Below are 26446 nucleotides of genomic sequence, written 5' to 3' on the forward strand. Positions count from 1 at the left end.
AAAGATTGAGGGCAGAAGGAGAAGGGGGAGGCAGAGGATGAGATGGTTGGATGGCATCACCAACTCAATGGACATGAGTTTGAGCAAACTCCAGGAGATAGTGAAGGACAGGGAAGCCACTGTGCTGCAGTCTGTGGGGCTGCAAAGAGTCGGACATGACTGAGTGATGAACAATAATGTGTCCAGGAACAGATCTGGTGGCTCACAGGCAATGCATGTGTTCAGATTAAGTATGTGCTGCCCAAAGCTTTCCCAAGTGGTTGTACCAACTGACAGTCCCTCATCAATTCACTTTTGCAGTGGGTGCCATTCATGGAAGAAGACTGCAGGAAATGCTCCAAGGACTCTGGAATCTGCCTCCCAGAGAATTTCTCTATCAAGCAAATCTTTGAGAAGGTACTTTCAGCAAGAAAGATCAACTACCCCATGCTTCAGGCAGCTGTCACTCTCAAACAGAAGGGTAAGGATCCAATACTGGCCATTCTCTGACCTAATTGCAACAGAACCATTGGGAAAGTCAGGTTGTAGTGTGTTGAAATGTGATTTGAGATCAAGAATCTTCTGGGCCTAGATGGAGAGCTGTTCTTCAAACACAGCTTCAAAGTAAGTTTTAGGAAATGGCCAAAATAAGCACTATCAGAATATCTGTAAGAAAGAATTTTGTTTAATTAGCAATTTATGCCTCATGAGCAAAATTCTCCCCCTACCATGGTACCAGTAATGACCTGAATGACCCAACCTCTTATCACAGCGATTATAAAACAAAGCCTTTTATATTTTGTTTTGTTTTGATTGTGCCATGAGACACAGAAAATCTAAGTTCCCCAACCAGAAATCAAACCCACACCCCCTTCAGTGGAAGCAGCATAGTCTTAACCACTGGACCACCAAGGAAGTCCCAAACAACAAGACCTTTTAAGCAACCATGATTTTCTCAACCTCTTCATGTCACAGTGGTTGAGCTATATGAGCTGGCTGACATGGATTCAAGGGGTGTCAGATAGTCTAGGACATGAGGCGTTTCATAGGCGTTTCAAACGCCTTTCAATAGGCGTTTACTTATTTATCACAGAAATTTTAATTGTTAATTACAAAGATGATTTAAAATATGGAAAAATGCTTTAGACAGGAGGTTAAATAATAAAAGCAGAATGGTAAAACTGTCAGAACACTAAGATTATACTTATGTAAAAATGCAGTTGGGTATAAAGAAGGAAAGGGCTTCCCAGGTGGCACTAGTGGTAAAGAACCCACCTGCCAATGCAGAAGACTTGGGTTTGATCACTGGGTCAGGATGATTCCCTGGAGGGAGAGCATGGCAACCCACTCCAGTATTCTTGCCTGGAGAATCCCATGGACAGAGGAGCCTGGAGGGTTACAGTCCATAGGGTTGCAAAGATTCAGGCACAACTGAACACACAAACAACACACACACTAACAAAGTTTGCAGTAACGTGGCCTGGGAGGAGGGTGGAGGGTTGGAGTGGCAGTCAGAAGGTGGGATTCTAGGCCTTGCTTGGCTCTACCTGTACTGTGTGGCTCTGGGCACGTTAGAATTTGTCTGAGCTTTCATTTTCCTGTTGGTAAAGGTGGGATGGTAAGGCCTACGCTGCCTGCCCTAAAGGTGTAAGGATCAAAGGGGCTGATGAAAGTTAAAACACTTTGATCAGATGAGCTTCTTGCTCTGCAATTGCAAGGAATGAAGGGATGTATCATCTCCATCCAAAAGCCCTTGGTACATGCCATTAGCTGGATCTCATGTCTGCATCAGAAGGGGTGGATGGGTAAAGATGGTGCTTTTCCAACTTGTCCGTTGAGAAGCCAGGCATCAGGAGATTGATGTAAGTGAGCAGAACCCTGTTTGGCCCCATCTTTGGGACCCCCTCAGTGGGACACCCGGAGCTTCTCAGAGCAAAGTTCTGTAGCTGGCCGATTCACTGGCACCTTCTTGCTTAGGATTTACAACCTGCATCCTCACCAACAACTGGCTGGATGACAGCGCTGAGAGAGGCAGCATGGCCCAGGTGTTGTGTGAGCTCAAGCCACACTTTGATTTCCTGATTGAGTCATCCCAGATTGGAATGGTCAAGCCTGACCCTCAGATCTACAAGTTTGTGCTGGACACCTTGAAGACCAGCCCCAGTGAGGTACGTGGACACTGCCTTTCAATGGAAAAGAATGTTTTAGAGTGATTGCAATCAAGAAAAATTGAGGGACCTTCCCTTGAGGGTCCAATGGTTAAGAATCTGCCTTCCAATGCAGGGGACACAGGTTCAGTCCCTGGTTGGGGAACTGATATCCCACATGCTCTGGGGTAACTAAGCCTGAACACCCAGGTGGAGAGATCCCAGGTGCCACAACTAAGACTTGATGCAGCCAAATAAACAAATAAATTTTTAAAACATTAAAGAGGTGTGAACAGGTAGGGGACACCTGGGACTTGGCAGAGTGGTCCAATGTCCAGTGGTGGGAGTGACTTCTCCCAGGCCAGGACTTCTAAAGTGTTTTCACCTGCCCCTTCAGCCTAGGAAGTTCTACCAGAGATGGGCCTCTTGTTAACCTCTGTGCCTCTTGCAGGACCTTGGTTAAAACAGGCATCATTGTCCAGACCATTCAGAATGGCTTCCCAGGTGGCGCTGGTGGTGAAGAACCCACCTGCCAATGCAGTGAGACTTCAGAGATGCGGGTTCAATCCCTGGGTTGGGAAGATACCCTGGAGAGCTTGGTTAAAACAGTCATTATTGTCCAAAGCTGCCAGACCAGCTGGCTGCATTTACCTATAAAGAAACATAGACCCTGGGAGACTTTCCCAAGACCACAGGCTAATGTCACCCAACCAAAGTCTGTACAGGAAGGGGATCCAATACTACAGGAGTCTCCTTGTAGACACCCCCACACCCTTAACTCCTGCCTTCATGCCGTGTCTAGGTTATCTGGTCTAAAATGTTGTTTTTGTTGTGTTTCACTACTCTCTTCTCCACAAACGTGGTTGGCCCAAGACAAAATTCCTCTCTGACACTTTCCTGTTGGCCCCTTTCACCCGTAAGCTGATCGTTGTGACACATGGACTCTCTAGTTGTGGCGTGCGAGCTCAGTAGTTGCAGAGGTGGGCTTAGTTGCTTTACAGCATGTAGGATCTTAGTTCCCTGACCAGGGATCTAACCAGTGTCCCCTGCATTGCAAAGCAGATTCTTAACCACTGGACCACCAGGGAAGCACCAAAGGATCATTTTTTTTTTTTAATTTAGATCAGATCTACTCAATTTATATAGGGAATAAGTGAAGGAAGGAATAACTTTTCTTCCCCCTAAACAGTTGAAATATTTAATCTTTTAAGTAATCCTTTTCCTTACCAACTGGGCATGACACTTTTATTAGAAACTAAATTCTCATTTGTGTATGAGTCTATTCCTAGACCCTTCTATTTCATTAATATGTTTATCTCTTTTCTAGAACAAAACTTTTTCTTTTTACCTTTTATAGCTTCATATTTTATGAAGCCTTTTATTATCTGACCTTATTATAGGTCTATTCCAAACATTTTTTGGAGGGGGTCTATTCATACATGTTGATATTCCTAGATGAATTTTAAGTTTCATCTGGTAAGTTTATATGTATCTTTCATCTTCTTACAGTTTCAGATTTCAGGGAACATGTGTATCTAACTGTGTGTTTATATGTATGCTTACATAATTAAATTAATTACAAAATTAATTTTAAGAGTGAACAGTTACATGGAGAGAAAAATAACTCAATATTTTATCAATCTGATCATGAGATTACTAATCCTTTTTTTTTTTCTTTTAAGATTTTCTTATATGGACCATTTTTTAAGTCTTTATTGAATTTGTTACAACATTGCTTCTGTTTTATGTTTTGGTTTTTTGGCTGAGATGCTTGTGGGGTCTTAGCTCCCTGACCAGGGATAGAACCCACACCCCCTGCATGGAAGGCAAAGTCTTAACCACTGGACTGTCAGGGAAGTCCCGAGATTACTAATTCTTAACCTCAGCCACCGTCCACATTGTAGCATATTTCAGGCTAGTGGCCCTCATGCTTAAGTTTTGCTTTGATCAAACTAACGCTACCATCCATGCTGTTTGCATTCAGGTGGTTTTCTTAGATAACTTCGAAACTAATCTGCAGCCAGCCCGTGAGATGGGAATGGTCACCATTTTCGTCCGCGACATTGATGCGGCCCTGAAGGAGCTGGAGAAAGTAACCGGGGTGCAGGTAACTTTCCATCTGTGCCGAGTCGGATTTCCTGTCACTTGCCTGTGTTTAGCCACTCTCAACAAAACACGTGGAGTTCCAGGCAAGGACCTCCTGGGTGGAAGACTGTTACCCTTCCTGTAACCAGCATGATGTCTGTGACAAACTTCCTATTTCCTTCTCTGCAGTCAGCAAACAGGGAAATGATGCTCAGAGAGCAAGAATCTATATTGGTCAGAGGCAGGGGACCAAGACTAGAGCAAGGCCCTCAGAGTCACACATTCAGAGTAAATACTGAGAATGTCACTGCTGGGTCCTCCTCTGCAGTGGTCAGGAGCCCTGTTCTCTGATCTGCCTGGTGATGCTTCTGGAACTCGGGCATAGTGGTTTGGTTCCACCTGGGTCACACCCTCTTGGCAGTCAGAGGGAAGGCCCCAAAGTTAATCTGATCCTTTCTCAGGAGAGAGGGAGGCCCACCAAGATGCTGCTGGGGGCTGCTGGGGGCTGCTGGGGGTTAGCTTCTCTGGCAGAAAGGAGGCATCTTTTGTTCTTTTAAAAATGTACTTATTTATTTGGCTGCATCAAGTCTTAGTTGCCACACACTTTCTTTCTGACACTTATTACCACCAAATATGTGGAGGTTTTTCCCCACACCAAGCAGTTCTCTGCTGTTGGAATCCTTTAATGCACCGGAACCTGGTGGTCTGGAGTCGACAATAAGAAAGTGAAAGAAGGAAAGAGGCTAATATTCCCTGGGTTACACAGCTGGCCTTCGCACTCCAGGGAATAAGCCAGAAATAGAGAGAGAGAGAGAAGGAAGGACATGGGGACCCAACTCTGATGGAACAAGTGTGCTTTATTGAATTCTGTGTGACTATATATACCATACTACAAGGTAGCTTCTTCAGATAAAGATCAAAAGACCAGGCTTTACAAGTTACCTAGGAAACAAGGAGCAGTAGAGGCCATAATGCCAAAAGGCAATCCATATCAAAAGACAGTCATAGATTATCCCTTTCACCATATGGAAAAGCTAATGAAGGAAATCCTATGCAAGAATCCCATCTCTTTGACCTCAGTCCTGGGAGTGGCTTGCCACTCCTCTCGCTCCTATCAGGAACTGATAAGGAACAGAGGGTTCAAGAGAGATAGGAAACAGCACACAGGAGTCCTACTGTTAAACATTCCCTGACAATTCCCCCTATTTTATTATATTTGTAAAAAAAGGTCCTGACCATTTGAGTTGTTTAGTTTTAACAATTTTTGCAGAAAGGCAACGGTAAACAACAAATATAATTGCCAAGACAATCGCCAGAGTTACAGTTCCAGACCGATGCTGTGGGTGATGCTTTGAAACCATCCTCATGGGTCTAGCCCAGATAATTGATCAGCTAGTTGTTCAGCTAAAATTTCCAGATTGGTGGATGAAGGCAGACTTTTAAAGAAGATTTCAAAGATTTCTCTTTGCAATAATTGTACACTCAGAGAGGCATTATCATGTATAGCTTGTAAATGAAATTTGATTTGTTCCCAGTTATAGGCACTATGATCGAATTCAACAGGAGTAACACAAAATTGAGTAGAAATCCAATCACATTTTAGTATCACTTGGTTTTGTACATCTATTAAATGATCTCCAACCCATCTGATGGCTGTTTTTAGTTCCTGTATTTCATCTTGAATATCCTCATCTATCTGAGCCAGAGTGGCCCACATAGTATGAGCATCTTTAGTCCAATTTTGGATAAAACTTTGTGTTTGAATTGAGGTTTGTAAAGCAATGCCAGAGACAGCACCAGTGGTGCAAATAGATATTAATCCCAAAATGCCAAGAATCAGCCATCCAGTGAATAGTTTAGATCGTCTAAATAATTGAGTAAGTAATCGGGAAGAAAGCCCGGCCATGGGACATTCTTCCCAGGGCCGTTGGAGATTTACTGGTAACCACAAATTACATCAAGATCCAAGAATCAAAAGGGATTCACTTCTTAAGGAAATACAAGCGTTAAGTCAGGTATATAATTTGCACTTAATAAATTTACAGAACATAAAGTCTTATTGAATTGTCAGTTTCCTATGGCTAAAACAAAAGGAAGGTGAATACAAGCTTGTAGGAAATATGATTGATTGTAGCAAAAGAAATAATTACCATGACTACGAATGGTTCCTGTGAAATGTCCGGTCCAAGTTCCACGTTCTTCAATGCTCGCAGCAAGTTTCCATCAGTCCCATCATTCAGGCCCAATCTGTTTATCAAGGACGATCCGGGGACAAGGGGGTACCATACCACCGTCAAGCCAGCCAAGAAGTGCTCTGTCATGGTAATGCTCCATCGTAGTGTTAGTAACTTTCCAAGCCACTTGAGTAGCATAATCACATCCAGTGCTATTAATATCACCTGAGCAGTTAGACAACCACATACCATGGGGTCCCAAATCGACAGTGGTGTGGCTAGCCACAAATATTAGTTTTCCTGATTTGGCTTGATATTTATCCTAATGAACAGGAGTATATTTAAAGTTCTTATAAGTAAACGATGTACATAATGTTCTTTCTTCTTTGCCTAAGTTTTCCCCCAAGTTTAAGTACTATCGCCATAGTTCACAGAAGAAGAAACGGCAGTAAATAATCAAAGCAATGTCCGAAATTATTCTTTTGGAGGCAGGACCAAAGCCCAAGTTTGTCAGCTGAAGTTTATGCATAATTCCCCTGGGCCCAGGCACAAGGGAAGGACTTCATAGCCTAAAGAAATGTTAATTCATTTTCCCTCCTCTCCAGAGTATGAGGGCCCTTTCACATTCCAGGGAGGGGGCATCTGGGTGGAGTCATTGGTTGATATGGTTGGTCCTTTCTCCATCCATTCTACAACCTGCAATAAAGGGGGGTTGGGTAAGTAAGCCCAGTAAGTATGATTAGTTAATCTGGCTAGAGCAGGGGTTGTGCAGGCCAACAGAGTGAGTATAGCGATAAGAAGGTTTTCAGGACTCTGAGGCATTCCCTGTGGAGAAACCAGATTTTCAGCTTGATTAGTAAGGGTTTTTATCTCTCCCCAAGAGGGGAGGTCATAAGGTTGATGTTGCCAAGGGCGGTGCTTCCTGGAGATATTTAGAGCCCATATTGGAATTTCTTCCTCCTGGGGTTTTTCTTCCTTGGTCTCCATTTTGAATGCTGGGGTCCTGCTTGGATCAAACTTTCCGAAAAGGGAGCCATGTGAGTTCGTTGGATCCATCTGGGGAAATACAAGCATACCCCTTTCCCTGTAAGATTAGTTTCCCAGATTTCCATTGTTTATTGAACCCATCTTGATACCAAATGGGCAGAGGAAGAGTAGTGTCCTTCAGGTCCTCAAAATGTTTTTCTGCTCCTGTCAAGATATCTCTTTGTGGTAAGTTTTAAAAATTTAAAACAAATAAAGCTGTATTAATGATAGTTATAGGTTTAGAAAATATCTTATGTTGGAATCTAGTAGAGTCTGCTTTAGAAAGGGAAGATAGCAATGTTCCAGTGTATTCCCCTGTTGGGACCTTTAATGGACCAGAACCTGGTGGTCCGGAGTCAAAATAAGAAAGTAAAGGAGAGAGAAAGAGGCTGATATTCCTTGATTTACGCAGAAAACCAATAAAGCTCCTGACACAGGGCTTGCGCTGTTCACGAAGGCACCTGGCACCCTCTCAGTGGGGTGAAGGCACAAAGCACCTTCCCAAGAGGGTCTTAGAAGCCTGGGCAGGAAAATGAACACAGCCGGCTTCTGCTTCCAGAGAATTACCCTGAGAGAGAGAGAAAGAAAGAAAGACACGGGGTCCCAAGTTCTGATGGAGCAAAGGTGTTTTATTCAACATTGTGTGAGTATTTATACTGTCTTGCAAGGTAGCTATTTTCAGTTCAGTTCAGTTCAGTTCAGTTCAGTCGCTCAGTCGTGTCCGACTCTTTGCGACCCCATGAATCGCAGCACACCAGGCCTCCCTGTCCATCACCATCTCCCGGAGTTCACCCAGACTCATGTCCATCGAGTCAGTGATGCCATCCAGCCATCTCATCCTCAGTCGTCCCCTTCTCCTGCCCCCAGTCCCTCCCAGCATCAGAGTCTTTTCCAATGAGTCAACTCTTTGCATGAGGTGGCCAAAGTACTGGAGTTTCAGCTTTAGCATCATTCCTTCCAAAGAAATCCCAGGGTTGATCTCCTTCAGAATGGACTGGTTGGATCTCCTTGCAGTCCAAGGGACTCTCAAAAGTCTTCTCCAACACCACAGTTCAAAAGCATCAATTCTTCGGTGCTCAGCCTTCTTCACAGTCCAACTCTCACATCCATACACGACCACAGGAAAAACCATAGCCTTGACTAGACGGACCTTAGTCGGCAAAGTAATGTCTCTGCTTTTGAATATGCTATCTAGGTTGGTCATAACTTTTCTTCCAAGGAGTAAGCGTCTTTTAATATCATGGCTGCGGCCACCATCTGCAGTGATTCTGGAGCCCAGAAAAATAGCCTGACACTGTTTCCACTGTTTCCCCATCTATTTCCCATGAAGTGATGGGACCGGATGCCATGATCTTAGTTTTCTGAATGTTGAGCTTTAAGCCAACTTTTTCACTCTCCTCTTTCACTTTCATCAAGAGGCTTTTTAGTTCCTCGTCACTTTCTGCCATAAGGGTGGTGTCATCTGCATATCTGAGGTTATTGATATTTCTCCTGGCAATCTTGATTCCAGCTTGTGTTTCTTCCAGTCCAGCGTTTCTCATGATGTACTCTGCATAGAAGTTAAATAAGCAGGGTGACAATACACAGCCTTGACATACTCCTTTTCCTATTTGAAACCAGTCTGTTGTTCCATGTCCAGTTCTAGCTGTTGCTTCCTGACCTGCATACAGGTTTTCTCAAGAGGCAGGTCAGGTGGTCTGGTATTCCCACCTCTTTCAGAATTTCCCACAGTTTATTGTGATCCACACAGTCAAAGGCCTTGGCATAGTCAATAAAGCAGAAATAGATGTTTTCCTAGAACTCTCTTGCTTTTTCCATGATCCAGCAGATGCTGGCAATTTGATCTCTGGTTCCTCTGCCTTTTCTAAAACCAGCTTGAATGTCAGGGAGTTCACGGTTCATGTATTGCTGAAGCCTGGCTTGGAGAATTTTGAGCATTACTTTACTAGCATGTGAGATGAGTGCAATTGTGAGGTAGTTTGAGCATTCTTTGGCATTGCCCTTCTTTGGGAATGGAATGAAAACTGACCTTTTCCAGTCCTGTGGCCACTGTTGAGTTTTCCAAATTTGCAGGCATATTGAGTGCAGCACTTTCACAGCATCATCTTTCAGGATTTGAAACAGCTCAATTGGAATTCCATCATCTCCACTAGCTTTGTTTGTAGTGATGCTTTCTAAGGCCCACTTGACTTCACATTCCAAGATGTCTGGTTCTAGATTAGTGATCACATCATCATGACTATCTGGGTCATGAAGATCTTTTTTGTATAGTTCTTCCGTGTATTCTTGCCATCTCTTCTTAATATCTTCTGCTTCTGTTAGGTCCATACCATTTCTGTCCTTTATCGAGCCCATCTTTGCATGAAATGTTCCCTTGGTATCTCTAATTTTCTTGAAGAGATCTCTAGTCCTTCCCAATCTGTTGTTTTCCTCTATTTCTTTGCATTGATCGCTGAAGAAGGCTTTCTTATCTCTTCTTGCTATTCTTTGGAACTCTCAGATCCCTTATGATTACACAGTGGAAGTGAGAAATAGATTTAAGGACCTAGATCTGATAGATAGAGTGCCTGATGAACTATGGAATGAAGTTCGTGACATTGTGCAGGAGACAGGGATCAAGACCATCCCCATGGAAAAGAAATGCAAAAAAGCAAAATGGCTGTCTGGGGGGGGCTTACAAATAGCTGTGAAGAGAAGAGAGGTGAAAAGCAAAGGAGACAAGGAAGGATATAGGCATCTAAATGCAGAGTTCCAAAGAATAGCAAGAAGAAATAAGAAAGCCTTCTTCAGCGATCAATGCAAAGCTATTTTCAGCAGAGATAAAATCAAAACATACAGGTTTTCAAGGAAACATGAAGTCATCCATATGAAAGAAAGAGGGTTGTAAATAATCACTTTTACAGTATGGTTTCTTAAAAAGGAAGAGGGTCTTACATAGTTATCCATCACCGTGTGGAAAAACTAACGAAGGAAATGCATGCATTCCTAAGCCCCTGGGAGTAGTTTGCTACTACACTTAATTCCTGAATATTCAGGAATTAATAAGGGACAGAGGATTCATGACAGATCCAAAACAGCACACGGGAAGCTTCCTGTTAAATGCTTCCTGACAATTCCCCCTATTTTATTATATTTGTAAAACAAGGCCTGACCAGTTGAGTTTGTTTAGTATTAACCAATCTTGTAAAAAGGCAACGATAACAACAAATATAATTACCAAACAATCAGCAAAGTTATAGTTCCAGACCCGATGCTGTGGGTAATACTTAGTCTATGGCTATAACAAAGGGAAGTGGGACACAGGCCTGTATAAATATGACTGATTATAGCGAAAGAAATAGTTACTATGACCATGACTGGTCCCTGTGAAATGTCCGGTCCAAGTTCCAAGTTGTTCAGTGCTCGCAGCAAGTGTCCAAATGTCCCATTGTTCAGGCCCATTCTGTTTATCGAGGACGATCCTAGGACAAGGTGGGGCTAATCCACCATCAAGCCACCCAAGAAGTCCTATGTCATGGTAATGCTCCATCGTAGTGTCAGTGACCTTCCGTGTCACTTGCCTAACATAGTCACACACCATGCTGTTAACCTGCTCTGAGCAGTTAGATCGCCACATACCATGGGGTCCCCAATCAACAATTGTATGACTGGCCACAAACATTAATTTTCCTGATTGGGCTTGACATTTGTCTGAAAGAACCGGAGTATATATAAAGTTCTTATAAGTAAACCTTTTGCATAATGTTCTTTGTTCTTCCCTAACTGTTTCCCTAACACTTTCCCTAAAGTCTCAGTAGTATAAACATGGTTCACAGACAAAGAAAGGGCAGCAAATAATGCAAGCAACTCCGAAAATCCTTTTTGGGAGGCAGGATGAAAGCACAAGGTTGTTGGCTGACGTTTATGCATAATTCCTCTGGGCCAAGGCACAAGGGAAGGACTTCATAGCCTAAAAAAATGTTAATTCGTTTTCCCTCCTCTCCAGAGTGTGAGGGCGCTTTCAATTCCAGAAAGGGGGCATCTGGGTGGAGTCATTGGTTAATATGTTTGGTCCTTTCTCCATCTATTCTACGACCTGCAATAAGGGAGGTTGGGTAAGTAAGCCCAGTTAGTATGATTAGTTAATCCGACTAGAGTGGGGGTCGTGCAGGCCAACAGAGGGATCATAGCCATAAAAAGGTTTTCAGGACTCTGAGGCATTCCCTGTGAAGAAACCAGATTTTCAGCTTGATTAGTGAGGATTTTTATCTCTCCCCAGTAAGGGAGGTCATAAGGTTGATGTCACTGAGGGCGGTACTTCCTGGAGATCATTAGAGCCTACTCGGCCGTATTGGAATTTCTTCCTCCTGGGGTTTTTGTTGTTTGGTCTCCATTTTGAATGCCAGGGTCCCCCTTGGGTCAAATTTTCTGAAGAGGGAGCCATGTGAGTTCGTTGGATCCATCTCGGGAAATACAAGCATCTTCCCTGTAAGATTAATTTCCCAGATTTCCACTGTTTATTAAACCCATCTTGATACCAAGTGGGCAGAGGAAGAGTGGTGTCCTTCAGGTCCTCAAAATGTCTTTCTGCTCTTGTCAAGATATCTCTTTGTGGTAAGTTTTAAAATTTTAAAACAAATAAAGCTGTATTAACAATAGTTATAAGTTTAGAGAATATCTAATGTTGGAATCTAGTAGAGTCTGCTTTAGAAAGGGAAGATAGCAATGTTCCAGTGTATTCCCCTGTTGGGATCCTTTAATGGACTGCAACCTGGTGGTCCGGAGTCGACGATAAGCAAGTAAAGGAGAGAAAAGGAGGCTGATATTCCTTGGTTTACGCAGAAAACCAATAAATCTCCTGACACGGGGCTTGTGCTGTTCACAAAGGCACCTGGCGCCCTCTCAATGGGCTGAAGGCACAGAGCACCTTCTCGAGAGGGTCTTAGAAGCCTGGGCAGGAAAGTGAACACAGCCGACTTCTGCGCTCCAGAGAATTAGCCTGAGAGAGAGAGAAAGAGAGAGAGAGAGAGACACGGGGACCAAAGTTCTGATGAAGCAAAGGTGTTTTATTCAACATTGTGAGTATTTATACTGTCTTACAAGGTAGCAATTTTCAACAGTGATAAAGTCAAAACTTACAAGTTATCAAGTTATGAAGTCATCCATATGAAAGAGAGAGGGTTGTAAATAATCACTTTTAAGGTATGGTTCGTAAAAAGGAAGAGGGTTGTATATAGTTACGCATCACCGTATGGAAAAACTAACGAGGGAAACGCATGCATTCCAAAGCCCCCAAGAATAGTTTGCTACTCCACTTAATTCCTGAATATTCAGGAATTAATAAGGGACAGAGGATACATGACAAATCCAAAACAGCATACAGGAAGCCTCCTGTTAAATGCTTCCTGACAATTCCCCCTATTTTATTATATTTGTAAAAAAGAGCCTGACCAGTTGAGTTTGTTTAGTATTAACCACCTTGTAGAAAAGCAACGAAAAACAACAAATATAATTACCAAGTCAATCTCCAGCGATATAGTTCCAGACTCGATGCTGTGGGTAATACTTAGCCTATGGCTATAACAAAGGGAAGTGGGACACAGGCCAGTATAAAATACGACTGATTATAGCAAAAAAAGTAGTTACTATGACCATGACTGGTCCCTGTGAAATGTCCGGTCCAAGTTCCAAGTTGTTAGGTGCTCGCAGCAAGTGTCCAAATGTCCCATTGTTCAGACCCACTCTGTTTATCGAAGACAATCCTAGGACGAGGTGGGGCTAATCCACCAGCAAGCCACCCAAGAAGTCCTATGTCATGGTAATGCTCCATCGTAGTGTCAGTGATCTTCCGTGTCACTTGCGTAACAAAGTCACACACCATGCTGTTAACCTGCTCTAAGCAGTTAGATCACCAATACCATGGGGTCCCCAATCAACAATTGTATGATTAGCCATAATCATTAATTTTCTGATTTGGCTTGACAGTTGTCCCAACAAACAGGAGTATATGTAAAGTTCTTATAAGTAAACCTTTTGCATAATGTTCTTTGTTCTTTCCCTAACACTTTCCCTAAAGTCTCAGTTGTATAAACTTGGTTCACAGATAAGGAAAGAGCAGTAAATAGCCCAAGCAATGTCCAAAAATTTTTTTAGGGAGGCAGGACTAAAGCCCAAGTTTGTTGGCTGATGTTTATGCATAATTCCTCTGGTCCCAGGCACAAGGGAAGTACTTCATGGCCTAAAGAAGTGTTAATTAGTTTTCCCTCCTCCCCGTTCACATTCCAGGAAGGGGGCATATGGGTGAAGTCATTGGTTGATATGGTTGGTCCTTTCTCCGTCCATTTTAAGGCCTGCAATAAAGGGGGGTTGGGTAAGTAAGCCCAGTTAAGTCTGATTAGTTAATCCAGCTCAACCAAGGGTCTCGCAGACCAACTGAGGTTTTCAGGACTACGAGGCATTTCCTGTTCAAAGACCACATTTTTAGCTGGATTAGTAAAGGTTTTTATTTGTCCCCAAGTGGGGAGATCATATGGTTAATCCCTCTGAGGGTGGTGCTTCCTGGAGATCTTTAGAGCCGCCATGGCCCGTATTCGAATTTCTTCCTGTTGGTGTCCGTGTTGTCCCGTTTCCTTTTGAAGTCTGGGGGCCCCCTTGGGTCGAATCTTTTGAAGGGGAAGCCATGTGGATTCGCTGGATCTTCTGTGGTAATACAAGCATACCCCTTTCCCTGTAAGATTAGTTTCCCAGAATTCCATTGTTTCATTAACCTGTCTTGGTACCAAATGGGCAGAAGAAGAGAAATGTCCGTAATTCCTCAAAATGCCTTTCTGTTCTCATTAAGATATTTCCCTGTGGTAAGTTTAAACATTTTAAAACAAATAAAGCTATATTAACAATAGTAATACGTTTAGAAAATATCTTATGTTGGAATCTAGTAAAGTCGGCTTTAGATACGGAAGGCAGTAGTGTTCCTGTGTATTCCCTCTTTTTTATTATTATTATTTTTATTTGTAACTTTAGTGTGTGATGTGTTCGTTCGACTATGTCTTGTGTCTGTGGATTATAAGGAATATCTGTAATATTTTTAATAGAAAAAGATCGTAAAAATTGTTTAAATTGTCTAGAAATATAGGCAGGGCCATTGTCTGTTTTTATAGAACTAGGAGTCACATTACAGCAAAACAAGCTAATAAGTGGGTTATAACGTGTTGTGTAACCTCACCATGAAGAGGTGTGGCCCAAATAAAAGAAGAATAAGTGTCGATACACACATGCAAGGAAGAAGATGGAGAAAGTTCAGGGCAATGAGTTACATCCATTTGCCACAGTTCATTAGGTTGCAAGCCGTGAGGATTAATACCTTGTGCAATGAGTCGAAGATGTAGGGGTCTTCATCTACCAGTAGAGCAATTGCTAATAATTTTTTTAGCCTGGCAGTATGGGATTTTCCATAGGCAGTGTAGGGAGCCAGCATTGTTATGCAACAGAGCATGCTGTTCCTCTGGAGTAGCAAAGGAAGCTAGTATATCAGCTTGTTCATTACCGTAAGTCATGGGGCCAGGAAGACAAGGATGTGCTCGAATATGTGTAATATAAATGGGAGAACTGCAGTTTCTAACAACAGATTGTAGTTCGAAAAAGAGTTGTTGAATAATAGGTTGGTTGGAGTCTATGGTGGAGGTTTCTATATTTTTTAATACAAAAACAGATTTTATAGAGTCAGAGACTATATTAATGGGGTAAGGATGTAGGCAAATAACTTGAATAAGAGCATATAATTCGTTTTGTTGAGGAGAATGAAATTTACTATAAAAAACTTTATATTCCTTAAGAGACCAGAATGAAGCTTTGGCGTTTTTAGTCCCATCTATATGAAAAACCTCAGCCTATGGTATAGGCTGTGAGCTGATAATGCGAGAAATAATAAATTCAGTATTTTTGAAGAAATTCCACAGCTTACCAGAAGGATAATGAAATGAAATTTCTCCAAAATATTCCAGAAAAGCTACTTGGAAATCGGTAGAAGTTTGTAATGTGTTCTCAAATTGAGATTTATTGATAGGTATTACAATTTTATGAGGATCAGAGCCAATTAGAGTTTTAGTCCTATTTCTTTCATTGATAATGATTAGAGAAATTAAATCAAGGTAGGGTGTAAGTGACTTTATTCCCCTAAAATAAGTATAGATCCTTTCTACTGGGTATTCTTGATGGGCAAGAAGTCCTATGGGAGAATGAAGAGAGGGGAGTAAAAATACTTTTAGAGGTAAATCTAGTTTAATGTGAGTAAGAAATTGTTTTTGTAATTTATTCTGCACTAAATAGAGTTCCTCTCGTGTCTCTTGAGAAGGTGAATGAGTGCTATTTAAATCAGGATCTCCTTTTAAAGTATTAAATAGGTTATTCAGTTGATAATTAGCAATGTCTAAAGAAGGTCTGTACACATGGACATCACCAGATGGTCAACACTGAAATCAGACTGATTATATTCTTTGCAGCCAAAGATGGAGAAGCTCTATACAGTCAGCAAAAACAAGACTGGGAGATGACTGTGGCTCAGATCATGAACTCATTATTGCCAAATTCAGACTTAAATTGAAGAAAGTAGGGAAAACCACTAGACCATTCAGGTATGACCTAAATCAAATCCCTTATGATTATACAGTGGAAGTGAGAAATAGATTTAAGGGACTAGATCTGATAGATAGAGTGCCTGATGAACTATGGGCGGAGGTTCGTGACATTGTACAGGAGACAGGGATCAAGACCATCCCCATGGAAAAGAAATGCAAAAAAGCAAAATGGCTGTCTGGGGAGGCCTTAAAAATAGCTGTGAAAAGAAGGGAAGCAAAAAGCAAAGGAGAAAAGGAAAGATATAAGCATCTGAATGCAGAGTTCCAAAGAATAGCAAGGAGAGATAAGAAAGCCTTCCTCAGCAATCAATGCAAAGAAATAGAGGAAAACAACAGAATGGGAAAGACTAGAGCTCTCTTCAAGAAAATTAGAGATACCAAGGGAACATTTCATGCAAAGACGTGCTCAATAAAGGACAGAAATGGTATGGACCTAACAGAAGCAGAAGATATTAAGAAGAGGTGGCAAGAATACACAGAAGAACTGTACAAAAAAGATCTTCATGACCAAGATAATCACGATGGTGTGATCACTCACCTAGAGCCAGACATACTGGAATATGAACTCAAGTAGGCCTTAGAAAGCATCACTACAAACAAAGCTAGTGGAGGTGATGGAATGCCAGTTGAGCTGTTTCAAATCCTGAAAGATGATGCTGTGAAAGTGCTGCACTCAATATGCCAGCAAATTTGGAAAACTCAGCAGTGGCCACAGGACTGGAAAAGGTCCGTTTTCATTCCAATCCCAAAGAAAGGCAATGCCAAAGAATGCTCAAACTACCTCACAATGGCACTCATCTCACACACTAGTAAAGTAATGCTCAAAATTCTCCAAGCCAGGCTTCAGCAATACGTGAACCGTGAACTTCCAGATGTTCAAGCTGGTTTTAGAAAAGGCAGAAGAACCAGAGATCAAATTGCCAACATCCGCTGGATCATGGAAAAAGCAAGAGAGTTCCAGAAAAACATCTATTTCTGCTTTATTGACTATGCCAAAGCCTTAGACTCTGTGGATCACAATAAACTGTGGGAAATTCTGAAAGAGGTGGGAATACCAGATCACCTGACTTGCCTCTTGAGAAACCTATATGCAGGTCAGGAAGCAACAGTTAGAACTGGACATGGAACAACAGACTGGTTCCAAATAGGAAAAGGAGTATGTCAAGGCTGTATATTGTCATCCTGCTTATTTAACTTATATACAGAGTATATTATGAGAAATGCCAGGCTGGATGAAACACAAGCTGGAATCAAGATTGCCGGGAGAAACGTCAATAACCTCAGATATGCAGATGACACCACCCTTATGGCAGAAAGTGAAGAGGAGCTAAAAAGCCTCTTGATGAAAGTGAAAGAGGAGAGTGAAAAAGTTGGCCTAAAGCTCAACATTCAGAAAACTAAGATCATGGTATCTGGTCCCATCACTTCATGGCAAATAGATGGGGAAACAGTGGAAACAGTGTCAGACTTTTTTTGGAAGGGGCTCCAAAATCACTGCAGATGGTGACTGCAGCCATGAAATTAAAAGATGCTTACTCCTTGGAAGAAAAGTTATGACCAACCTAGATAGCATATTGAAAAGCCCAGACATTACTTTGCCGACTAAGGTCCATCTAGTCAAGGCTATGGTTTTTCCAGTGGTCATGTATGGATGTGAGAGTTGGTCTGTGAAGAAAGCTGAGCACCGAAGAATTGATGCTTTTGAACTGTGATGTTGGAGAAGACTCTTGAGAGTCCCTTGGACTGCAAGGACATCCAACCAGTCCATTCTGAAGGAGATCAACCCTGGGATTTCTTTGGAAGGAATGATGCTAAAGCTGAAACTCCAGTACTCTGGCCACCTCATGCGAAGAGTTGACTCGTTGGAAAAGACTCTGATGCTGGGAGGGATTGGGGGCAGGAGGAAAAGGGGACAACAGAGGATGAGATGGCTGGATGGCATCACCGACTCGATGGATGTGAGTTTGAGTGAACTCTGGGAGTTGGTGATGGACAGGGAGGCCTGGTGTGCTGTGATTCGTGGGGTCACAAAGAGTTGGACACGACTGAGCAACTGAACTGAAATGAACTGAACTGAGGGGCCATAAGGCCAAAAGGCAATCCATATCAAAAAGTATTGTAGATAATCCCTTTCACCATATGGAAAAGCTAATGAAGGAAATCCTATGCAAGAATCCCGTCTCTTTGACCTCAGTCCTGGGAGTGGCTTGCCACTCCTCTCGCTCCTATCAGGAACTGATAAGGAACAGAGGGTTCAAGAGAGATAGGAAACAGCACACAGGAATCCTACTGTTGAACATTCCCTGACAATCTGCCACACGACCCGGGTGGCCTACAGTTTAACTTAGTTCTGACAGCATCTACCTGGAGAGGGTATCAGAGCTCACAGGTTAAGGGCTCAGTCTGACAAGACTGACCCCTCGACTTCAGATGCCAACCCCACATTCACGTTGTCACCTGTGCTTCCAGCTGATTGGCTATAAATTGGAGGGTCTCAGAACCCCACCCCCCGAATCTATTAACTTGTCACAGTGGCTCACAAACTCAGGGAAGCACTTTTGTTTACCAGTTTATAAAGTGTTATTCGGGCTTTCCTGGTGGCTCAGTTGGGAAAGAATCTGCCTGCAATGCAGGAGGCCCAGGTTCGATCCTTGGGTTGGGAAAATCCCCTGGAGAACCCTAATGCTAACCAGTTTATAAAAGAATTTAATAAAGGACAGAGATGAACAGCCAGATGAAGGGAGGCACAGGGCAAGATCTGGGAGGGTCCCGAGCACAGGAGCCTCTGTCTCCCTGGAGTTGTGGCATGTTACCCTTTCAGTGTGGATTTTACCAGCCTAGAAGGTCTCTGAACTCCATGCTCCTGGAGCTGGGTGGATGTTCATGGAGACTTTCTCATGTAGGTGCGATCAATTATTAACTCCACTTCCAGCCCTTCCTCCCTCCCTCCCCTTCCAGATGTGGGGGAGGGGGAGGTAGCTGAAAATCCCAAGCTTCTAATCCTGGTTTTGTCTTTCTGGTGACCAGCCCCCATCAAGGAACCCACCTAGAGTCACCTCATTAGAACAAAAGATGCTCTGAGTACTCTTCAGTTCAGTCCAGTTCAGTCACTCAGTCATGTCCGACTCTTTGCGACCCCATGAACTGCAGCATGCCAGGCCTCCCTGTACATTACCAACTCCGAGAGTTTACTCAAACTCATGTTCATTGAGTCAGTGATGCCATCCAACCATCTCATCCTCTGTCATCCCCTTCTCCTCCTTCCCTTAGTCTTTCCCAGCATCAGGGTCTTTTCCAGCGAGTCAGTTCTTTCTCATGAGGTGGCCAAAGTACTGGAGTTTCAGCTTTAGCATCATTCCTTCTAAAGAACACCCAGGGCTAATATCCTTTAGAATGGACTGGTTGGATCTCCTTGCAGTCCAAGGGACTCTCAAGAGTCTTCTCCACACCACAGTTCAAAAGCATCAATTCTTCGGTGCTCAGCTTTCTTCACAGTCCAACTCTCACATCCATACATGACCACTGGAAAAACCATAGCCTTGACTAGATGGACCTTTGTTGGCAAAGTAATGTCTCTGCTTTTTAATATGCTGTCTAGGTTGGTCATAACTTTCCTTCCAAGAAGTGAGCGTCTTTTTATTTCATGGGTGCAATCACCATCTGCAGTGATTTTGGAGCCTAAGGAAATAAAGTCTGCCACTGTTTCCATTGTTTCCCCATCTATTTGCCATGAAGTGATGGGACCAGATTCCATGATCTTCGTTTTCTGAATGTTGAGCTTTAAGCCAACTTTTTCCACTCTCCTCTTTCACATTCATCAAGAGGCTTTTTAGTTCTTCTTCACTTTCTGCCATAAGGGTGGTGTCATCTGCATATCTGAGGTTATTGATATTTCTCCCCACAATCTTGATTCCAGCTTGTGTTTCTTCCAGCCCAGCATTTCTTATGATATACTCTGTATATAAGTTAAATAAGCAGGGTGACAATATACAGTCTTGACATACTTCTTTTCCTATTTGGAACCAGTCTGTTGTTCCATGTCCAATTCTAACTGTTGCCTCCTGACCTGCATACAGTCTCTCAAGAGGCAGGTCAGGTGGTCTGGTATTCCCATCTCTTTCAGAATTTTCCAGTTTATTGTGATCCACAGAGTCAAAGGCTTTGGCATAGTCAATAAAGCAGAAATAGATGTTTTTCTGGAACTCTCTTGCTTTCTCAATGAGCACTCTTACACTTAAGAATTTTCAAGGGCTTAATGAGCTCTTTGCCAGGCACCAGGGGCAGAGACCAAGATACATTAATACATTTTCCTATCTCTTATACAGTCATTGTAGATCTTCAATAATAGTGGTGCTTCCTTCGCACAAAGCATGTGGTGAAAACAAAGCCAGACCACAGTGGTGCTGTGAGGGGTCTTTTGCGGGGAGTTAAGAGTGGCTCAGTAGTAAAGAGCCCACCTGCCAATGCAGGAGACTCAGGTTCCATTCCTAGGTCTAGAGTATCCCCTGGAGAAGGAAATGGCAACCCACTGCAGTTTTCTTGCCTGGAGAATCCCATGGACTCAGAGGAGGCCAGTGGGCTACAGTCCATAGGATTGCAGAGTCGGAGACAACTGAAGCAACTTAGCACAGCACACACAGCACAATGACTTCACAACATTAGAGCATCTCTCCCAAGCTTGATTTGTCTTTCCACAAGCCCAGAAGACTTGTGCAGCAGAGAAGGAAGCGCCAAACCTGGAATTAGAGTGGCCACTTGCTGGTCCCACTTACGAGATTTATCCCCTCATCACATCTGAGCCACACACACCGGCCTTGTTGCAATAGGGAAAGTAAGCTATGTCCCACTTGTCCTCCTAAGAGGCATGGGGAAGGTGTAAGGGAAAATGCTAATCATTCCCTTCTAAAGAGGGAAGTGCCTTTTATCTGTCAGAAAGGCTATGGGAATCAGTCATGAGTGGGCTTTAAAGCTGGACAAAAACATGGGAGAACCATGTGTTTGTAGGAAACCCCCACCTTCCCCATCCATGGAATCAGGGAGACATCCCCTAGTGTGTGACCTGGGAAGTTAGGGACACATTAGAAAAAGGACTCCAGGGGCCCTGGGGGCTGTCTTGACTCCCTCATCACTGTCAGAGGTACCCAGTTACCCATCCCTGCTACCATACCCTGGGTCCTTTCTGAACACTGCATAGGTGGAGACCCACCAGTCTCACCCTCTACAGATTCCCAGGCAGACTCTTCCATTTTTAAAAGGAGGTCAGTTTCACAGTCTACTTCCTCCATTATTCGCATGTGGATTTTCACAGGTCTGGTGGTCAGACCATGCTCTTCTTTTATTTTTCATGCATTTAAAAAATCTTTTCCATGAGCTTCCCTGGTGGTGCAGTGGTAAAGAATCCTCTTGCAATCCAGGTGATGTAGGTTCAATTCCTGTCCTGGGAAGATCCCCTGGAGAAGGAAATGGCAACCCACTCCAGTAGCCTTGCCTGGGAAATCCCATGGACAGAGGAGCCTAGTGAGTTACAGTCCACGGGATCGCAAAGGAGTCAGACACGACTTAGCGACTACACAACAGCATTGAATATAGTTCCCTGTGCTATATAGTAGGGCCTTGTTGTTTAATCTGTCTTATATATAATGCATCTCAGTTCAGTTCAGTTCAGTTGCTCAGTCGTGTCCAACTCTTTGCGACCCCATGAATCACAGCGAGCCAAGCCTCCCTGTCCATCACCAACTCCCAGAGTTCACTCAGACTCGCATTCTATGAGTCAGTGATGCCATCCAGCCATCTCATCCTCGATCGTCCCCTTCTCCTGTCCCCAATCCCTCCCAGCATCAATTTGCATCTTCTAATCCCAAACTCCCAACCTATCCCTCTCTTCCCCTCACCCTCCACCATCGGCAACCACAAGTCTCTTCTCTTTGTCTGAGTCTGTTTCTCTTTCACGGTTAGGTTCGTATTTTGGAGTCTACCTATAAGTGACAGTATGGTATTTTTCTCTTTCTGAGTTGCTTCTCTCAATATGATCACCCCTAGTTGCATGGGCCGTACTCTTTTGTCTGCTACCCATTGGCCAGAATTCAGTTACCAGACTCCACTGACCCAAGGGGAAATGGAGGGAGTGAAGCCTGGCTATGACCCAAGGGGAGAGGGGGCCAGTAGGTCAGTCACGTCATCCACTCAGGAGGCCATGGCACAACTTGGGGCTCTCGTAATACTTTGTGAACTCAGAGGTCTTGTGGACAGAAGTAGAGCCATCTCCCTTACTGTGTGTCTCTTACTTTCAGCTTCTCCAAACCGCAGTCCCCCAGCCCATCTCATGTGATCCAAGCACCGTGACCCATGGATACGTGCCCATAAAGGTGAGTCCATGCACTCTCGCTGTCAGCCGAGTCCTCTCCAACCAGCCCATGTAAGACGACTCATGAGACATTTGTGAACTCTCCCGGGGAGCTGCACACCCACTATTTACAGGGAAAAGGCCTTTCCCACAAGCATCCAGCTTCCCTGGTGGCTCAGTGGTAATGAATCCACCTGCCAATATAGGAGATATGGATTCGATCCCTGGATCAGGAAGATCCCCTGGAGAAGGAAATGGCAATGCACTTCAGTATTCTTGCCTGGGAAATCCCAAGGACAGAGGAGCCTGGTGGGCTATATAGTCCATGGGGTCAAAAAAGACTGGACATGACTTAGCAACTAAACAACAACGCAGCAAAAGTATCATTCCTCAAAACTTGACAGCAGACGTGGGCCAGTGTGATCCGACTCCCACCAAACAACAGGCCACATGGGGGCCTTGCTCGGCCTGCACAGCCTGTGTGTCTGGCACTTAATTTCATTATTTCATCTGGTGGGTGTGATTGGGGCCTTCCTTTGTGTCAGGCATGAGCCAGATATGAAGGGTGCAGGGAGGCACCAGACCTGTCCTGGGGAAACTGCAGGGAAAAGAAAAAGAGGGAGATGGCCAGTTTTAAGCCCAGGGATCAGGGCTACGGCAAGACCAAGGCCATGTGCAGAGGGGCCCTGACTTCCGACCCAGTCGGCATACAGGACAGGGCTTTGGGACATCTACTCAGGTCCATTTTGGGATCTTTCTTCATTTGGCACTGTTACCATTTAACTAAGAAATCAAGTATAGCTATGGGTTAGCTGACACACGCACAAAAAAACCCAACAGTTGCTTTGGAGCCAGAAAGAACCAGTTAGAAATCTGCTTTGGCACTTACTAATTCTGCACATATGTGTACATTTCTTAATGTCCTGAACCTCAGTATACACAGCTATGTGATGTGATGGTGCTAATACCTGGTCTTGGTGTTCTTGTAAGGATTAACTGAACTATCCTGTGTTGATCATGGGGTGTAGTGCCTCATGCTCCACAAAGAAGAGAGCTGAGGACAAAGAGAACAGGTGTCCTGAGTATGGGTCTGGGACCTGGGTGGGTGGTCGGGGGGTGGGGGTGGTGCCTGATGCTCTGCACAGGGATATTCAGGGAGCATTTGCTATTTGCTCAGCACCTCAAGAAATAACCTAGATGAATGGAGGTCTTCCATGACCTCAGGGCTTGTGTGGTCTGCAGTCTGCCAGGAAAATATTTCCCATGGTGACATCATAAGATGTGGCCTTACTGGCAGTGACTCAGGTACTCAGAATGGGCGCTATGGGGATGGAGAAAGTGACTATAATGTAATTGCTGGGGATGAGGCTCAGTGGCGAAGCGGGCATCAGAGAATGAGTGGAATTTGAACAGTGAGAAAGGGCATTTCTGGTGAGCATCAATGAGTGCGGTCCTGGGTACTCCTGGAGTGGTGAAGGTTTCATAAGCTCCCTCCAGACCTCATCTCTAATACTGAAGCAGCATGAGGGCCTCCTTGCCTGGGGCGTCTCCAACCCAGTGGACAGCATTTGTTCTCAGAATCCTCCTGATGTTTGCATATCCAGCCAGTTTCAATAGATTCCTATTTGCCCTTGAAGGAGTATGATTCAGAGCTGCCTAACCACCTCCTTTGGCCTCACCCCAAACTTAAGGACTGGAGTGGTGGCCTCTGGGGATCCAAGGCTCTAAGGGTACTGTTGCCTTGATGCCAATGAAACTCAAAGTGGGCTAATAATAGATCCCTGATTTCTGGCTTAATGACAGTTGTGTTAACAAATCATTCAAAGAATGGGAAAGTGCATGTGTTTGCTGAGCTCCTCAGCTAGAAGAACAAACCTTTTAGTTAAGATTCATTAAGAACAGAGGGTGGTTAGGATCATTTGACTGGACAGCAGCACTGTAATATTTTTCAATATAAAGGAGTATAGAATTTTAAGTTCAATTCCCGGAAAAGGAAATGGCAACCACTCCAGTATTCTTGCCCGGGAAAATCACATAGACAGAGGAGCCTGGTGCGCTATAGTCAATGGGGTCGCCAAAGAGTCAGACATGACTTAGCGACTAAATAACAACAATTTTACATATAAAATTCAAGCATATTAACTGTTGCCTAAACAAAAAAGTTCAATTCCCTTTCTTTGCCAAGTACTGAAGGAAAGACTATAGAACATATTCTGATTTAAAAAAAAAAAAGGACTATTGTCCATGAAATAGTTTGTGAAACATCAGCCTGATGTTTTCTTGAGCAAAATAGCTCATTGGGAATTATGAGTGAAACTTCCAGTTTGGAATGCCCACCTTGGAGTTGTATGAGATGCAGTGAAATAGAGTCATTCCAAGTAGATTTCCATAAGATGGAGCTTATTTTTTTTCATTTGTTTCCATTAGAAATTTAAAGATATGTATTTTGAGGGGAAAATAAGGTGCTTTGACTATATACTGCTTTAGCTCTTTTGCTTAGACCCTGCTGTAATGGTCAGGGTAGGCTCGGTGCTGTAATAAATAGCCCCACACTTTCAGTGGCTTGACTCACAAGTTTGTTTCTGTCTGGCAGTGCAATCCAGTGTGGTTTGGGAATGGGCTGTCTCCTCACAGTCATTCAAGCACCCAGGCTTCTTCTGTTTGCAGGTTCTTCCTTCCTCACGGTCCAGTCCATTTGGGTACAGATAGGAAAAGCAAGGGGGAACCAGGTGAGAGAGAGGTTCATGGCCCAGATGGAACACAGGGCTCTTGCACTCAGACAGCACTGGCTAGTCACACGGCCACACCCACTGCAAGGAGGTTGGGGAAATGTCAGCAGAAGCCAAGGAGTAGAGAAGAAGGTGGATTTTCAGCCCGAGCAGTCTTAGGCACACCTGTGTAGTCCACAAAAGACCAGAAGTATAGCAAAGCTGGGGAAAAAATTTAATATTCAAGAGACAAACAGCTTTTAACGGAACAATCACGGTGTTCTGCACCTTCATGAGAATATTATGCCCTGCACAAGATCAGCCCCCAGTTTACTTTATTTTTAATTAATTGATTGATTTTATTTTTGTTTATGCTGGGTCTTTGTTGCTGTTCGAGGGCTTTCTTTAGTTGCGGCAAGCAGGGGGCTACTCTGTAGTTGTGGTGCTCAAGCTTCTTGTTGCCATGGCTTCTCTTGTTGCAGAGCATGGGCTCTAGGGTGCACAGTCTCCAGTAGTTGCAGCTCTTGGGCTCCAGAGTGTAGGCTCATTAGTTATGGTGCACGGGTTTAGTTGCCCCGTGGCATATGGTACCAGAAACCCTGACAGGATATGAGGGCCTTTTAGGGAGGAAGGCAAAGTCAGTTTGTTTTCTGATGTTCACTTCAATTCAGTTCAGTTCAGTCACTCAGTCATGTCCAACTCTTTGTGACCCCATGAACCACCACAGGCCAGGCCTCCCTGTCCATCACCAACTCCTGGAGCCTACCCAAACTCATATCCAGTCAGTGATGCCATCCAACCATCTCATCCTCTGTTGTCCCCTTCTCCTCCTGCCCTCAATCTTTCCCAGCATCAAGGTCTTTTCAAATGAGTCAGCTCTTCGCATCAGGTGGCCAAAGTATTGGAGTTTCAGCTTCAACATCAGTCCTTCCAATGAACACCCAGGACTGACCTCCTTTAGGATGGACTGGTTGGATCCCCTTGCAGTCCAAGGGACTCTCAAGAGTCTTCTCCAACATCACAGTTCAAAAGCATCAGTTCTTCAGCCCTCAGCTTTCTTTATAGTCCAACTTTATAGTCCAATTCTCACATCCATACATGACTACTAGAAAAACCCTAGAGGGACCTTTGTTGGCAAAGTAATGTCTCTGCGTTTGAATATACTATCTAGGTTGGTCATAACTTTTCTTCCAAGGAGTAAGTGTCTTTTTATTTCATGGCTGCAATCACCATCCACAGTGATTTTGGAGCCTAGAAAAATAAAATCAGCCACTGTTTCCACTGTTTCCCCATCTATTTGCCATGAAGTGATGGGACCAGATGCCATGATCTTTGTTTTCTGAATGTTGAGCTTTAAGCCAACTTTTTCACT

General features: G+C 43.7%; 1 protein-coding gene across 1 annotated transcript in view; it reads left to right on the forward strand.

Moving 5' to 3' along the window:
* Window positions 1–26446, forward strand: part of EPHX2 (epoxide hydrolase 2) — a 75045-nt gene that overhangs the window by 11026 nt on the left and 37573 nt on the right. The window contains exons 3-6 of the mRNA XM_005684042.2: window positions 301–460; window positions 1957–2147; window positions 4111–4233; window positions 22314–22388. Coding sequence (XP_005684099.2) covers window positions 301–460; window positions 1957–2147; window positions 4111–4233; window positions 22314–22388 — 549 coding nt within the window. The remainder of the gene's footprint in view (window positions 1–300; window positions 461–1956; window positions 2148–4110; window positions 4234–22313; window positions 22389–26446) is intronic.

Source organism: Capra hircus, chromosome 8 (genome assembly GCF_001704415.2).
Source record: "Capra hircus breed San Clemente chromosome 8, ASM170441v1, whole genome shotgun sequence".
NCBI classification, from domain to species: Eukaryota; Metazoa; Chordata; class Mammalia; order Artiodactyla; family Bovidae; genus Capra; species Capra hircus.